Source organism: Gymnodraco acuticeps, unplaced genomic scaffold (assembly GCF_902827175.1).
Source record: "Gymnodraco acuticeps unplaced genomic scaffold, fGymAcu1.1, whole genome shotgun sequence".
NCBI lineage: Eukaryota > Metazoa > Chordata > Actinopteri > Perciformes > Bathydraconidae > Gymnodraco > Gymnodraco acuticeps.
The window spans coordinates 2,885,587-2,902,200 of NW_022992126.1; the positions used below are offsets into that span (position 1 = coordinate 2,885,587).

The 16,614-nt window shown below is 40.3% G+C and overlaps 3 protein-coding genes across 3 annotated transcripts; all 3 read right to left on the bottom strand.

Annotated features, from left to right (window-relative positions):
- Window positions 1-3,467: 3,467 nt before the first annotated feature.
- Window positions 3,468-4,474, bottom strand: LOC117538055 (forkhead box protein D2-like). The gene has a single exon (XM_034203561.1). It carries the CDS (start codon window positions 4,411-4,413, stop codon window positions 3,538-3,540), a length of 876 nt encoding a protein of 291 aa, XP_034059452.1. The 5' UTR covers window positions 4,414-4,474; the 3' UTR covers window positions 3,468-3,537.
- A 1,507-nt stretch (window positions 4,475-5,981) lies between these two features.
- On the bottom strand, window positions 5,982-9,099 carry zglp1 (zinc finger GATA like protein 1). The gene is made up of 4 exons (XM_034203250.1): window positions 8,532-9,099; window positions 8,318-8,430; window positions 7,729-7,822; window positions 5,982-6,890 (listed from the first exon to the last, which is right to left on the bottom strand). The coding sequence occupies exons 1-4, from the start codon at window positions 9,029-9,031 to the stop codon at window positions 6,758-6,760; spliced, it is 840 nt and encodes a 279-aa protein (XP_034059141.1). The 5' UTR covers window positions 9,032-9,099; the 3' UTR covers window positions 5,982-6,757.
- A 2,506-nt stretch (window positions 9,100-11,605) lies between these two features.
- On the bottom strand, window positions 11,606-14,743 carry fdx2 (ferredoxin 2). Its single transcript, XM_034203256.1, has 5 exons — window positions 14,535-14,743; window positions 14,143-14,194; window positions 13,103-13,209; window positions 12,925-13,012; window positions 11,606-12,808 (listed from the first exon to the last, which is right to left on the bottom strand). The coding sequence occupies exons 1-5, from the start codon at window positions 14,719-14,721 to the stop codon at window positions 12,652-12,654; spliced, it is 591 nt and encodes a 196-aa protein (XP_034059147.1). The 5' UTR covers window positions 14,722-14,743; the 3' UTR covers window positions 11,606-12,651.
- Between the last annotated feature and the right edge of the window lie 1,871 nt (window positions 14,744-16,614).

The following is a 16,614-nucleotide window of genomic DNA, read 5'->3' on the forward strand; positions in this document are numbered from 1 at the left end:
CACACTTTGAGCAGCACTGAGTGATGTTGAGCTTGATGCATAACTCCTGGCATAATGAATATGCTAACCTCCCAGAAAACTATGAATCAAATGTCAAGGTATTCATGATGAAAAAACAAAACCTTTACAGTTGGTTTACTTATCAGAGAAGGGAAAATCCTGAATCAAAGAAAACTTCTGTTTCCTGTATTCAATTGATAAACAGTAACGTAGGAAAACAATTGTGTTTTACTGTATGTGGTAGTTGGTTTGCGGTCATTTAAACATCTGTGACTCTGTTCAGAACTATTGAAAAATATGCATGTACTTGCAAGATACAGGATAACATATTTGTCCTGCTTTATTGCCTGATCTTTAGGCACTGTAGAGAAAACAATGACTTCACGATATAGTGAGCTGGTAGCCAAACAACAAATATATAATCCACTTTTAGGGATGCATGAATAAAGCAGCTGATGCCAATCTGCCACTTCAGGAGTCTGCCTGAACAAAATATGCTCCTATGGAGGAATGCATATCTCAAAATAGATACAAATAAAATTGGAATACGGGCGCCTATAGTATGATAACAAGCCTCTTCCAGTAAAAAAAAGAGAACCTTAGAAAAACAACAGAGATCTGCAGGTAAATAATGTATGCAAAAGAGGTCAACAACTGGAACCTTGAACCTCTTCGGCCCCGTTTCCAAAATGTCTCCAGCATCTACAGACAACAAGTACTTCAGGAGAATAATAACTTAGTCCAAGCAAAGAACAACATACTCCAGGGGAATAATGATGACCTCCAGGCAAAACCAGAGCCCTCGAGGAGAGGTGCCAAACGATGGCCTCTGATATATGACTACCTTTTAATAGTGAATTCAACTTGGTTGCTCGGGAGGAGGATCAGGGGAAATAAGAAAAGAAGTAGAAAAGAAGTAATCTGTAATAATTCAACCATCAGGAAAAACCCTTCATTAAAAGCCTTACCTTTGGGAGACATTCAAGGGTTTCCACACTGGGGATTAAAACATTATTAAAGAAAAAAGTCTGAGGTAATGACGGATGATAAGTCAGGGACCACTTTTGAAGAGGATGCAAAACCTGCTATTTAATGAATGTTGATGACAAGGTGGTTTAGTCTACCAGCTAGGCTATTTGAGGGGGATGAGAGAGGTCAGTATCCTGCCTTTTTTCTAAATCACCAAAAGACCTCTCTCTTGTTAACCTGCCTTCCCTCTCCATCATCCCTGAGACATATACACGGTAAATGATTGAGAACTATTCAATTTTGATGAATCATGGCTTTTGTAGCCTTTAAAGAACTAGTTAGGTTACCCAGGAAACTCAAAGATGAACTGCACATGTTGTTAATCATCTCATGTGATGCTGCTTAGCCAATCAAATTGCGTATTGCAACAAGCATTGCCACTGGAGTCAGTGAGTGAGACACACACACACACACACACACACACACACACACACACACACACACACGACACACACACACACACACACACACACACACACACACACACACACACACACACACACACACACACACACACACACACAAAGGGGAGAGACTGTTTTTTGCCAGTTAAAGAAAACATATGTAAGTTAGTTGTGTTTTTAATAAATTATATTGGTTAAAAAAAATATAACAATGTCAATGTAATTATGAGATTGTAAGAATTGTTGGTTGACTTTAAAAAACTATTTTATAACAAATGATTCCTTTTACGATAGCAATACACTCACTCTTTTGACCTTATTGAGCCCCACTCTGATGTAATGATTTATTTTTCAAATAGGTGTGCAGGGCTGGCATGCTGGCATGTGCACTGTAATTGAATCAAATTCAAATATGGCCAAGAGTGCCAGGAAATGAAAACTGCTCCCTCAAGTGTTAACTCGGTGGGAGGCAGCGGTTTGCAGATGAGCCACAGCACACTTAGACCATCCTGGAAGAGATGTTCTCCGTACAGTACATTAAACCAGTGTTCTTCTGGAGTAGATCAAAGTAAAATGGTACCTACATCTTAGTTGAATATTGTAAGTTAACACATTTATTTTTAGCAGTAAAACATGTTTTAATGTGCTGGAATGAATTGGCCTTGCCCCTTCACATGTTATAGAAATACTGGAAAATAGAAGCAATTGCATTGTAATGTTGTTGTAATGAGCAATGCTTTTCTTTTCTGCATTGATGAGATTAGACACTGCAGGGTATTAATAATCATTACACTGCAGATTGATTTTCTAACCTCTAATTTACTGCTTGTTCTTACCAATGTTGATGTCCACAGTTTAAATTAGTGTTACACAACCACACACTCAATTGTTTTACATGCTCTTATAATCTCTGACACAGAGACACAAGCCTTTAGACATAAAGTCAGTCCCTCACTCATTTACAAATAACTAATAACACAACATATGAGATTTATGTTTGTTGAACAGACAGAAAAAAAAGTTAAATTGTGATGACACATCTCTAAAATACTGCATACTGTAATTTTACGAGGGTTCGTTTTACTGCTAAGACGATAACAATAGACTACTTGACTAAATATCATGTTTTTTTACTTGAACGAGCTGAACCCAACTTCCTAAAAGAAGGGGCAATTTGTACTGCTCAAATTTCTACAAATCAATAAAAACAGCACCGTACATCCGATTATTAAGGACAGTTTGACGCCTGATTTTGAACACATGCTATACGTTCATGCCACTTATAGGCTGCAGATGAAGACAAAACCAGCACGTGTTGAATTATAATTATCGGCTGGACCTCTTTCGCACACAATGTGGAGGAAATCATTCACTTAAGAAAATCAATAAACAAGAAGGGCCGGTGAGATTAAATGTGCTCACTTGTGGTCATATTTTTCATCCACAGCAAAAAATCAATCGATGTCATCCGAATTAATTAATTAATAAATTATGTCAAGTCCCTTTGCAGACAAGTAGGCCTACTGTTTGAGCAAATCCAAGGCCTATCAGAAAAGAGCTGCATATTATATTTCCCATATTTGCATAATACTTTTCTACTTTTTATATGTTTGCTATTTCTTATAATATATATTTGTATTTACATTCTGATGTTTAAATTAAGTGTTTTGTTTGCCCAAAAAATGAACTGTAAAGCCACGTTTGTTTCTGTGTGGAATTATTTTAAGGATATGGAATAATTTTTCCTCATTTGATTATTTTGTATTTCGAGCACATCTTGCAATTTATATTTTGTTCAAATAAAAGAGACAGCAACCAGGCATTTGTAAGTCAATAAAAGTAAAATGTGGTAATATGTGTTGCTGTATTTACATATATTATTTGAAAGTGTAATTATAAATTTGCTCAGACTTAGTTAATTCAATTATTTAGAACATATTTAAGGACTGTAGGCCTACAATAGGTTTTTGAAAAACACATACAAAATATGGTTGGAGGCCTGTTTGCATGCCATCTATAAAAACTGAATTTATTTAAAATGTACCATATTCTCATGCTGAGAGGAAGGATATAGGCCTACAGGAGACAGGCAGGAATCAAAACATTAACATAAATTAGACGATAATTTGATGATCCGAGTGGGGAAATTAGAAAGCTGAGAAACAGGGTAGGTGGGTATCATTCCGTGCAGGGGGATTTGAAGCCAGTTTGGAGCCAGAGATGGGACAGCAGCGCAGCGTCCCGGGTCGAAATGTTCAAAAGTTATACATGAGGGGAAATTCTTGGAGAGGAGCGAGGAGAGTGCAGGTATGACGCTGCTAACAGGTGGGATGCTAGATCTCGTGAGGGGACTAAATCCACTTCCTAAGCGCAGATCTTGGTACAAATCCTGCCCCTGGAGACTCATGTGCGTCCCGAGGAGAGGAAAGAAGGGGCTGCTCTCCTTAACCCTGGAGTCCTTCATTGTCCCTAAATTAAAATGTGGCCTCTTGAAGCGTTTCCTTCGCCGAAGAAAACTCCCATTTTCAAACATATCTGCCGACATGGGGTCCAGGGTCCAGTAATTCCCCTTGCCAGGGTTCCCAGGCTCCCGGGGCATTTTGATAAAGCAGTCATTCAGAGACAAGTTGTGGCGGATAGAGTTCTGCCATGCGGGGAACCTCTCTCGATAATACGCAAAGCGCTGGCTGATAAAATCACATATCTCACTCAGAGTGAGTCTCTTTTTCGGGCTCTGGAGGATGGCCATGGTGATGAGAGCGATGTATGAGTATGGGGGCTTCGCCGGGGCGGATCTCTCGCCCGGACTATCCTGCAGCCGCTCTGCAGAGTCTTCCTCCTCACGAGCTCCATGTGTGAGGGATGAAGCGCTTTGCTCAACAACATGAGTATTGATCACAGACAAATCTGCATTACTTCCATCCGTCTGTCCCTCCACGTCAATGTCGGGCTCATCCATGAGTCTGCTGTCTGAGGTCATGGTCCGGAAGTCCGGTGGCACCTCGGCCCCGACCGGCAATGATTTCGCATGACTAGACAGAATAGACCACCTTCTCAACTTTCATTCACAAAAAAAGCTGCGCATCTCACCAGACTTTTCAGCCTACTCTAAACCTCCTCCTCCTCCTCCTCCTCCTCCTCCTCCTCCTCCTCCTCCTCCTCCTCCTCCTCCTCCTCCTCCTCCTCCTCCTCCTCCTCCTCCTCCTCCTCCGCCTGCAAGAAGTCTGTCTTCATCAAAACAACAGCAGACACGTGACCAGGGAGCTCTAAAGGTTTTAACGGTTTTAACTAAATAATACTACAGTCTTTGGTTTTAACTAAATCATACTTTGGCTAATGAATATTGTACTCTGACAATTACAATGATTATACTTGGATCACAAAGATGTCAAAGGCGTTTTATACACGCATTATCAGATGCTGCTCTGGATTTTTTTTTTTTCTGATACAGTTTAATTACAACTTTGATTTATTATCCCACGTGGGAAATGTGTCTTGCACCTTGCAGCCATGTGACAACCAAACCACACAGATTAAAATATGAGATAGCATAGAATAGATTTCATCTGCACATGAAATAACAACACACATGCACACCAGCATTACATACGTCCTGGTGTGCATCAAGCCATCATTACAGTCATGAGTGGTTACAATGATCTCTATTGACTTATCCTGAACATTCAACAAGGATTTGATCCAAACCAAAGAGGGTAGGTGCTGAGCAGAAAGCAAGCAATCGTGAAATAAACAAATAACTAGGCTCTAATGTTCACTCTTGTATTGCACCTATGTGACGTTTCGAGCACAACTCCTTAGTTTGCAATAAATAAGGAAACATTGCCTTCTGAAAGCAACTTTTTTAATTTTATTATGACCATTTAACAGTTTGACGGCATGAGAAATACAACATTTTCACTCGGTTACACAAGGCCTTAATTACTTTTCATAACTGAAAACAGTGCAGCTGCATACATACTCTCTTTACACTTAATGCATTTCAAATGTGCTGGTCCATATCTGGTTTGCCATCTAGATGTTTTATTGTGTTGTATTCAGGGTTTCCTGTTGATGTTGAAGTTACCACAGCAGGTGATATTGTAAACATTCAAATATGCTGAAGGTTAATATAAAGTAAGCACAATCATTTTATAGAACTCGTTTCTATCTTTATGTTGTTGGCTTACACAGCGCTCATTTCCTTCGGTGTTGCTCATAGCAACATTCCTATATGGTTTGGCACATGGTCACAGAGGCAACACTGGCTGTTTCAAATAAGAGGACGACGTAATGCGTTTTGAAATAATAGCTGCACTGTATCAATCCATGAGAGACCACCCACTTGGCAAACGACCTGCACTGCAGGGTGGGCTGAGGAAACTGTGGGAAGTCTCGTTAATGAACAATTATTCCCTGTACCTCTAGTTTAATATGATATCTATCCGTCTGAAACTATTCCACTATTTTATAATCTCAGCCATTTTCTTCAGGGATTTATACAAAGAGCAGTCCATATAATATCCCTACAAAGAACCAGGACACAAATGGGAAGTTTCATACTAAATGTATTACATACCAAAACCCTTTTTTTTCAGTGCATCAATAAAACCGGCAAAAACCCAAACAAACAAAAGAGGAAAAAACAAGCATATTTAGAAACGATGACAAAGAAAATAAGGACCTTCATTTAAAGTGTATAACTACTGAACATAGAAGTCAGCTGGGAAGGTCAAAATAAATCAATTGTTTTGCAGTTGATGACAGTAAACACAACAGTTGCCGCTTTTGGTCCTGTACAGAAATAACTTTCTACTTCAGCAATCTGGCACAGCCAACGAGAAACACTGAAGCTTTTTATTATGTTATTTAAATGTTTGACAATTATGACTTATCTACTGAATGAGTCCACTTCTTATAGCAGCCCTTCAGGGCCGGAATAAAACGACATTGATAAAGTAAACTGTCCCCCTGTAACCCTGTGTAGAGGAAAATAATCCCAACAATAAATGGTGTCTCACTACAACGAGGTTAGAAGGTAGCATTATGATCAGTGAAGTAAAGATTGAAGTGTGGATGTCCTCAAAATGTTTAGACTCAAGATTAGTTTACTGTTGTATACAGCACGTCTAGAGCAGCCATAGACACAAAGGGAATTGTCTCTGTTGCCTGAGGTACAACCTTGTAGCAGTGAAACTAATTGAAATACGGGGTCACATAAGACGCTGCGTGCTGCTCCTCTCTCATGCAGTCCCATCTGGAGTTCATCGTAGTGGACAAAAGTGTTCAAATCTGCAAATGTGTGTAGAGCTTTGTCACACTGTTCCCTAGGTGCTTTGTTTGCGCTGAGCTGTGGTCAGCCTCACAAAGTTTCCACACTTGAGGCAGCAGGAGTTGGAGTTGCCCTCTTTCCTCGGGATATGCCAGCAGTAGACACAGCGCACTCTGTACTTCTTATACCTTAAAGAGGGAAGAAGAAAATGACAGCCAAATTAAACTTTCTGCTTCGTTGGCATTTATCTATGACATGTATATGTGTCCCAGTTTATTGTCAATCAAGGATCACTGTGACACAGATGCAAAGTGGTGTTTATTTATGCAGGCTAGATGTAAACAAGCCAATCAACATATTCATATTAAGCGATTAATATGGCCGTCATAGAGTATGTATGCCGTTCATACACTTTAAATGGATTAACCTTCAAATGTACCACTGCAAAACAGTGCAGTAGTAAAACTTTAGACTGTGGTATGAAGTCAACTGGTCTTAATCTTGGTATTAGTCTTTGGATCCAAGGGCTGCTCGATTATGGCAAAAATCATAATCTCGATTGTTTGGGTCAATAATTGTAATTGCGATTATTAAATGCGATTATTCATTGACTTTGAAAACATTCATTTATTGGAGAAAAAAATGTGAACAGTATGTTTTTAACAGTTGATTACCCTGAACTTTAAGTATAATTCAACTGAAAAAAAAAAAAAAAAAAAAAAAAAAGTAATAATAATACAAAAATAATCGTTTTATTTCGATTACGTTGTTTTCGTAATCATTGCAAGCCATAATCGTAATCGCGATTAAACTACGATTAATTGAGCAGCCCTATTGGATCCTATTGTTTTTTCGTGATAATAACAAAAACAATGAATCTTCATGTACTATTTCATTATGGACCTCAATGTTAAGCCAATCCAAAAAAAGTTATACTGTAGAAAAGTTATATGTCTTAATGTCCGCTTAAAATTCATGACTAGTACATGTTGATGTGACATACATATCAGTGTTGATATGAGATACCTTATTCCACAGGCATTGCAGAGTGGGGTCCCGTCCTCTGCGTCCCTCCACATCGGGGTCTTCTTGGTGCAGCACGACGCACATACTTTCCCCTCTGGTGAAACAGAAGGAAAACCTCTCTTTAGTTATTGTACAGTACTTTTTAATTGAGTGTGTAAAAAAAAAAGGGAAGTGCTTGTGGTTAGAACCAATTGTTTGCTTAAAATAAAAACTCAATTTTAGAAAAAAGTTATACTGAAAATAACTGGTATATTCTGGTAAATGGTATTAGGATGCTTTTCCTGAGGAATGCTGCAAAGTCTAGATTTGATGCGTTGGCGTCATCTAGTGGAGAAAATAGGAATTTAGTGCAAATACATACAAACTTGTTGTGTGTTTCTGGATGCTAAACCAAGGGTCTGAAGATGGAGAGGGTCATATGTTCTACAGATGTAAAAGTCTTCAGAGACAAACGTGTTATTTAGGACGTTAAATACAATTGACTTTACATGATCTAATTTATAATGAGATAACTAAATTAAAGATTGCAGGAGCTCCACATCTTTGCGGCATAAACTGACATTAGTGGAGGCACTCGAGTGTTACTCACTGGAAACACTGGTCATCCAGGAACTCTCCTCATCAGAGCTGCTGGTTTTAAGGGATATCTGTGACGTCCGTGTCCTCAGCCTCCGTTTTCTCACACTCTTGCGGAGCTCCTTACTGCAGCAAAAACAAATACATAAATATCAAAGGGTTTGACTAAACTTTGTCATCAATGTTTTGTAAAAGCCATTGCAAACATGTAACGAATTTCACACTACCTGTACATTGAAGTGATGAGGAGCCGACTTTGTTCCCCGTTGTCGTCCAGCTCTGTGTCCATCCTGAACGTCACTCCCTGGAAGTCTGGGTCTTGTATGTTAGCACTTCTCCTGGGATGCAGTTGTTTTCTCAGAGTCTTGGTTCTCCTCTGCTGGGCAGATGGAGCAGCACTTTCCTCCTTTTGCACAGACCTGGCTTCTAGTTTTAATGTTGCAGAATGTGAGGAGTTTGTTTCTCCATTCAAACTTGAGGTTTGTAGTTGTGCAACCGGAGGGCATTTCCCCTCTAAGTTAGCATTTGTATGTTCTGGTTTAAATGCTGTGATTTTGTCATCTTGCTTTGCACATGACTGACATTTATCTGCATTGCTAAATAAAAGTGATGCTGATTGTGAAGAAGGCATGATGGAGCTCAGAGGTGACAGCTGGGTGTCACATAGGGGCTCTAGAGACAAAGCAAGGTTTGCATTGTGGTCTAGTGTTAGCGCTCGCTTTGACATAGCCACACTTGCATCTTCATTTGAATTAAAAGTTGTCTGGGCATTTAGGCATGCATAGGGATCAGAGAAGGGCTCACGCAAATGATTGTTTTCAGAAGAGAAACAATGCTGGTTTGTTTCAACATTTCTGTTAACACTGAACACTGAAAAAGGGTCTGCTTTTTCAGCAATCTGTGACTGGAGACAGCAGCCCACCTTGGAGTCTTTCACACAGCCCTGTGGGATTTCTTGTCTCCCGTAGATTAGAAGAGATGGTCTCAAAGTGCATTCCACACTTACACAGTCACCTCTGATTCCCAGATCTGCTACATCTGGTGCTGCAGTCGACGATCTGTCTATTGAATGGCCCAATTTTGGGTTACATTGTACTGATTTTGGGTCTGACGCATCCGCATCTTTTACATGCAGAAGCCTCTCACACTGCAGATTGATTAGGCTCAGTACTTTCCAAGGGCTGCTGCATTTCAGATGTGGCTCAACCAAAGTTGTGACATTGTTGCTGTGACTTTCCTCCTTCACTTTTTTCACCTGATTATAGGACGACATGCAAGACAAATTGTGCTGGCAGGGACTATTAGAGATTTGAAAAGAAGGTGCATCCTCTTCTTCATTTTTAACTTGAAAAGAATCTTGACTAGAAGTCTCATGTAGCCACATGGAGGGTGGATTGATGTCCAGGAAACTGTTGTGGATGGGGGATGCTAGCTTTGAAACTTCTTGGAAAAGGTAGACAAGTGCTGAGTGGGAGCCCTCATGTTCAATTGCACTCTGGTTTCCCTGGATGAAGGCAGCTTGTGTCCTTGGTCTTGTGCTCATGTTGAGAAAGTGTCTGTCAATTATAAAAACACAACTTTTAGATCAGTACTTCACAATCAAACCTTCAGCTCGCTACATACACAGCTTGCTATACAATATTTTGTTTATTTTCAGTAGAGGTGGACATTAATAATTGCTTCATATTTAGACTTCACAATTAAAAAATGGGGACCACTAGTTTAGAGGCTAAATGAAATATAAAGGATTTGCACAACATTACGTTAACTGGGCTATATTTATGTCTAAACCTGTAGCTGCTAAAATGTATTGCTACACAAGCTAACGGTGTATTCAAAAACACAGTAAACACATATAGGGCAATTGGAGTGTTTAACATTCTTTGTTTCCCAACTGTGACATAGATTGGACAGTTAGACTAAAGAAAATATGAACTTTAGAATATTTTTCTTGAAAGGGTTTGAACTATAGGCCGACATTAAAATATAAAAGATGGGCTAATATTCAGCTAGTGTCATTATTGTTTTATGTAACAGCCTAACAATACAGAGCTGTCATTGACAATGTAAATTACATGAACCCGCCTGTATCAACAAAGAGCCTTAAAAAAAATCTAAATATAACGTAGGCCTATTTAACTTACCGGAAGGAATGTTGCAAAACGTCGAACTTTTCCTGTCGTTTAAAAGAGTTATAGAACACAAAATGTATGCTTTGCGTTCTAGAATGTCAAATATTTTCGCGCTTTTTGCGGCGTTCGAATGTCACGAGCGCAGAAGCCAGACAGATCGATATCTTATACATTCCAGATTTAAAGAAATAGCTACAGCGAATCACTTCAAGTATTAGTGATGTCATTTTCTTAATTCTCTCATATTTGCATCGAAAGGCTGTGTCTTCACTTAGGCCTCAATGTTTGGGACAACAACAACAATTAGGAAAAACGACATAAGATATGTATTTACTCTACAGTTGCTCATAGGCTAGTTTGTAGATCTACTCTAACGACACTCTGTAAGATCAATGATCGCTCTTTCATCTGATCCTGTATTCACTCTAAAATTAAGTTTTTCGATCCTTCCTTATTTGTGACATGTCATGGCTTCTATGGCTAACCACGTATAACATTAGGGCCTTAAGATAACTGTTCACAAATGTGGACCAAATCAAATTGAAACAGTCCAGTACGCTACAGTCCACCTGGGATCTTCAGCTAATGCTCACCTTAGATCTCCAAATCGATTATCAAATAAATGATGAAGTGTGCCAATTTACTGGGAATTCAAATCGCTGGAGCTGGTTGCTATGACTGGGTTGTTTTTTTGGACCATAGGAGGAGTTACACAGGTGTTTTGGGTTTGTTAGATTACACCTGCTGAGTAATAAAAGTGTTGCCCAACAGTTTCAGTTTGCAGCTGCTGCACACATCAACATAAATGCCTGTTCAGATGTTTTCTGGGTCAAGGTGGAGATTTTACCATCAATGACAGCCTGCTAATAATGCAGTGAACTACATTTGTTTATTTAAGTTTGGCTAAAATAATCAAAAGTGATATATGTTTGTCTCATACTTGACAACGCTCCCGATTTCATAGCCCTCTCCCGGTTTCCTCTCGGGTCATATTTCTCCCGATTTCTGACAAAATCAGATTTACACACGACTGTTTCCACTCTGACTTTATTTATTTTTTAAATGCTCCCGATTTCTGAGGTCTCAAGGTTGGCAAGTCTGGTTTGTCCCCTTTGAGTCCTGGTAGTAAGTGTCAGAGGCTGCTTGGTAATGATGGCAGTATTCAAAAATAACCTTTTAAGAACGTTTTATTGCACAACTTTAAATATTTGATACACAGTTGACTTCTGTGCGTAAGGACAAGTACAGTAGACGTAACAAGACAAAATGTAGATGTAGAAAACTCAATCCATGGTAACATGAAGCGCCCATGCATCAAAAGTCATCTCAACCTTCATGCTGCTCGGTAAAATGCACAGCTGAACCAGATCAACTAATCAAACCTTAATTATTTGCACCTGGGGAAGTGCTTTGAGATGCATTTACCAGGAGATCTTTAAAGCCTGATTGTTTTGCTGTTATACTGAATGCTATGTAAGTTTCAATTGTCTAACTCTTAAGCGGCAGGTCTTTTTTTATTTGAAATACACTGCATTAGACAATATGGCTTATACTTCTATGTCTGGCTTCAGTACCATGCAGAAGAAAACATGATGTTTGACTTCGGGGGAGCTAAATTCAGCGGGTAGTTACTGATAAGCTATCAAAACACCTACACAACTTGGTACAAGATGAAAATATTAAAAGTAATGCTTTGCATACCATATCTGACAAGTGAAACAGTGTGACAATGATGGACCTACAGAAATGACTAAGAACATCATCGTGTCATACTTGTGCGTATATGAGCTGTAACAAGGAATGTTCCATTAAACAGCAAGTACTCTGTTAAATAAAATCTCTCCGAAATTGTTTTTAACAAAGAACAGTTTGCAAGATGTAATGGTGTCTCGATACTGGCCTGAGAACAACAACCCATGTTAATAAATATATAGTCAGTTAAACTATCACAGTTTTTTTTGGGAAGTAACCATTAATTTCCCCTTCAGAGAGACTTGTAGAGTCTGACTATAAGGATGTCATCTGCAGGCCTGTAATGTCATTGGTTAACTGTGGAATTTGTCAGTCTGCAAGAGCTCTCAGCAGTTGCTACGGACTTTACTATCCAAGCCGTGCATCTCTTTATGGGTGCCCCCTCACTCAACGAACACACATGGTGTATAGCTTGCAGTGCCACCCTCCAATTTTCTCCAGCTCTAGTCATCTGCTCCCCTTCTCAATGAGGTTTGGGAACATGGCCGTCCACGTAAAAGTTCCTGGTGACTTTGGGCAAGGTGAGCTCTATGCCCTCAAGCTCATGAGTGAGAATGATCTGGCACCCTAATCGGGAGTTCTCCTGAAGCAAGGGTGCCATGTCCAGCATGTCATCTTCCCTAGAGCACAAAGAGATATGTCAATATTTACAGCGATCTCGTTTTAACCTCATCACATACATTTGTTAAAATTCAAAATGTGTGGTTCAGAAAGTTATCATTTGGAGAAGAACTACCTCTCGTCGGGTTCTGGCAGTTTGTCAAAATGAGTATCATTTACATAGACGTGACATGTTGAGCAGGCCAGAGAGGCCTCGCAGGATCCTGAAAGAAAGAGAAACAAAAATAATGTGTAATAATATCCTCAAACCATGCATTAAATAATTATTTAGCTTTGACCATATATATTCTCACCTTCCAATTCAATTCCATGCCTCTGAGCGAGATACATGACGTTATCTCCCACCTTGGCCTTAACTGGGACCCTCCGGCCAGAGCGGTCGATATACACCACGTTTACCCTAAACAACAGGAAGTTCAAAAATAATTTAGCCTTACTGGCAAGGTTTAAATCATGATTTAAAGATTAAACAGAACTCCAGTGGAATGTAGGAAAAAAACGTTTCTGTTCCCCCAAAAAATCCCACAAAGAAACGTCTTATGTGACTGTAGTTCTACAGTGAATACGACTACTTCTTGAGAAGCCTAAATTCAAGAGCACAGGCTGTTTTCCTTAAACTATATTACATTTCTCCAACTGCTACTCATCATGTAGGTAAACAAAGCAGTTTCCTGCTGAAAGTTGCAGTGAGAGAAGGCAAACATGGTTATATGCGATCCAGTACAGAAAACCTTTGGATTCTGCAGGAGATTGAAAAACCCTCTGTCAATATTACAGAGTCCGAAAATTACATGGACAGGACTTTAGACATTTACCAATTTTAGACACTACCAATATGAAATGGCAATAACATAGTGCTTTTTGCTTCCAAGGACACACCTCCACTATCTGGTGCCATTCAGAGTTCAGTGTCATCGCTGAAGGACACTCTTACATGTGTACAGGAGGAGCAAAGGATCAAACCACAAGCTCTGAACCGCATCAGCCACAGATCTTGTACTAAATACATTTAAATGTATTGTATCAATGTGCACCGTTACATTGTCTTTGTAAAATGCTGCATATGCATGCTATGAAGGCTTCGTGTTTAGAATCCTTTTGACTCAGTTTATGCTCAGAATGTAGTCCAACAATAAAATGCAGATGAAGCATGACTCAGCAAGCTTGAATGTTTCCCTGATAATTATATTTAGCCTCTACTCACTTGAACTCTACATGTTTAATGTTTGATAGTATTATCGGGTATTTAAACAATCATGTGTTCATAAACTAATACAAGCTGTTAATGCTTTGCTGTGTACAACGTATCTATAAAATAAACCTTGTAACTTACACATCCTCCGGGTCCTCTGCATTCGAGCTCCCCTCCTCACTGTGGTACAAAGCTGTAAAAAAAACAACAACAGTGTTTCTGCTGTCAGTGGCAATCTCAGCTCTTCCTGGCGGTACCGGATGTGGAAGGGTTTTACTTGTTGCATGAAGTTTCACAACCCAATCGGGGAATGTTGATGAACTTACACAAGTGTTATTGAGCGGACTTTCGACACTAATAACTGTTGTTTTCCACCGACCACCAGCGAGCCAAATTGGGCATGAACACTTTAAACTTCGGTGTGAAAAAATAGAAAACGTATCATCACTTATTTAGACGTATCGTTTTCAAATAGCCAGAGAGAAGAACTAGCCTGTGACTGAGGCTAAATGTTAGCAAACTGCACCACTCACCTATACTTGTCTGCAAGTGTCGATTTATGGTCCGGAAGCTGTCGAAGGAACCCTTCCTTTGTAATTTACCCACGCTGTTCACACAGCTCTTTACCCTGTAGAAAGGGCATGTGCTACAGTCCGGGATAGATCGAGAAAGTCTCAAAGTCAGTCCCATGCTTGAGCGGACTGCAGCGGAGGCCGCCATGATTCTGTTTTGGTCACATGACCGGAAGCGGCCAATAACAAAATAGCGCTGGAGGAGAGACGTCTGTGCTGTGATGCACCTCTGTGACAGCAGAGGGCGCTGCTGCTTCAAGCGGGCAGGAGACGGTTCTTATACATCCATGGGTGAGATGCAAGTTTGCTATTTTGTACATAGTTTTGAGGTATTAGGAACAATCATCCATCTATTTAAATAAATAAATAATTGAAACAAATAAAGAAAATAGAACCATTATGGTGACAGATTTCCAACAAATATTACATAACAAAATAATATGGTAAAAAACCAAGAGTACAAATAGAGACAACACAGATAGCATTGAGATTGGTTTCTTATTTTTTCTCATTCATTTCTCAAGATGGTTTCAGTCATAAGTAGGGTTGGGTATCGTTTGAATTTCCACGATTCTGATTCCGATTCCGATTCTACTTTTCGATTCCGGTTCTTAACGGTTCTCAATTCCGATTCTTTGAGGGGCAGGGTAAAAAAATGATACATGCTTCTTCCACCAAAAAGATTACATTTATTCGAGAAACTTTTACACAGGTTAGTTTACAGTAATATTCACATGAATCAGTCTGTTTATATTCACTGCTATGTAACTGTAACCTGAGAACCACTGAAGCTACAACAGTGCAACAGTCCAACTTGTAAAGGAACCCCTGGCGCCCTATAGGCGAACATCTATAACGCCAGTGCGACGGGCCGGCCCTGGTCCCAGGTTACGCTGTAGGAAGTGTAGGTACAACACTACATTTCCCGCCCCGCCGCTCTTATTATACATCCATGCAGTCATACAGTAGGCAAGAGCGAGAGCGAGAGCGGCGAGAAACATTTCCTCAGGCATCGAAAAGCGGAACCTAAATTCACATTTCTAAATGATGCCATTGTAATCTAAATGTTGGAACCGGTTCTCGGTACACAACTCTAGTCATAAGTGATGAGGAAGTTGCATATTTTTTCAGATTCAACTCACTGTGGCTGTTCTCATTCATAACACTCCGTTCGATGTCTCACTATGGGATGCGCCTCATCGCGGAGCAAACAGAAGCATCAATCTCATTACGCCAATCCTGATTGGCTGGTGATCTTGACGTCAGCGTCAGGGAATTCACCCCCTATAAGTAGCTTGCGCCACGACGCATGCATCATTCAAACACCTCTTCTCGCTTCAGAGCACATCTCTATAGTAACCGGACAAGCTTAACGGTCCACAGACTGAACCCAAATATAACCATTTCGGTCGACGGGCACTCGCCGGCTACTCCTTCTGCTTCGCAAGAAGACGGTAATACTAACGCCAGTTAGTATTAAAATCGACCTTGCCGTTTCTTTCCCCGGAAAGTAAGGTAAGGTTTTGATTTTTATCAAGCTAGCTACGCACCTGTTGCTAGCTAGCTTCCCCTTACTACCGACACCACGGTAGCGAGGAAGCTTTTCTTTTCTCTCTCATGGAGGAGAAAAGGATTAGAAGTATATTGACACACCAGTCAATATTCTTTGAGAACAAAGGACCCACACCGTCCCTTTTTCTCCGGATTAAGGACGGGTTGGTAACACTTTTTCTCTCAACGACGTACCTGTTACGAGCGGGTCCTCTCCACGCCACGAGGCGAACAAGATGGACGCCTCTCCCCCTCACACCAGAGGAGTCAGGGACTCGGAGGCTCGGTCATGCGGCTGCGGGTTGAAGATAGCAGGCACAGACTCACACCAGGTCTGCTCGTCCTGCCTCGGGCTGGAACACGCCCAGGAGGCTATCGACAACCCCGGCTCGTGCAGGCATTGTGTCCGTTTCACCCGAAAGAGCCTCCACCGACGGCTAGCACACCAAGCTAGCTTGTTGGAACAGGACTCCCTCATGTCCACTGATTC

Coding starts and splice junctions, on each gene's coding strand:
- fdx2 (XM_034203256.1), bottom strand. CDS start 14,721: ATGGCGGCCTCCGCTGCAGTCCGCTCAAGCATGGGACTGACTTTGAGA. Junction 14,195..14,534: donor ACACTTGCAGACAAGTATAG/GTGAGTGGTGCA, acceptor TTTTTTTTACAG/CTTTGTACCACAGTGAGGAG. Junction 12,809..12,924: donor CTGCCAGAACCCGACGAGAG/GTAGTTCTTCTC, acceptor TTTGTGCTCTAG/GGAAGATGACATGCTGGACA.
- LOC117538055 (XM_034203561.1), bottom strand. CDS start 4,413: ATGACCTCAGACAGCAGACTCATGGATGAGCCCGACATTGACGTGGAG.
- zglp1 (XM_034203250.1), bottom strand. CDS start 9,031: ATGTCAAAGCGAGCGCTAACACTAGACCACAATGCAAACCTTGCTTTG. Junction 8,431..8,531: donor CTCATCACTTCAATGTACAG/GTAGTGTGAAAT, acceptor TTTTTGCTGCAG/TAAGGAGCTCCGCAAGAGTG. Junction 6,891..7,728: donor TGCAATGCCTGTGGAATAAG/GTATCTCATATC, acceptor TCCCTCTTTAAG/GTATAAGAAGTACAGAGTGC.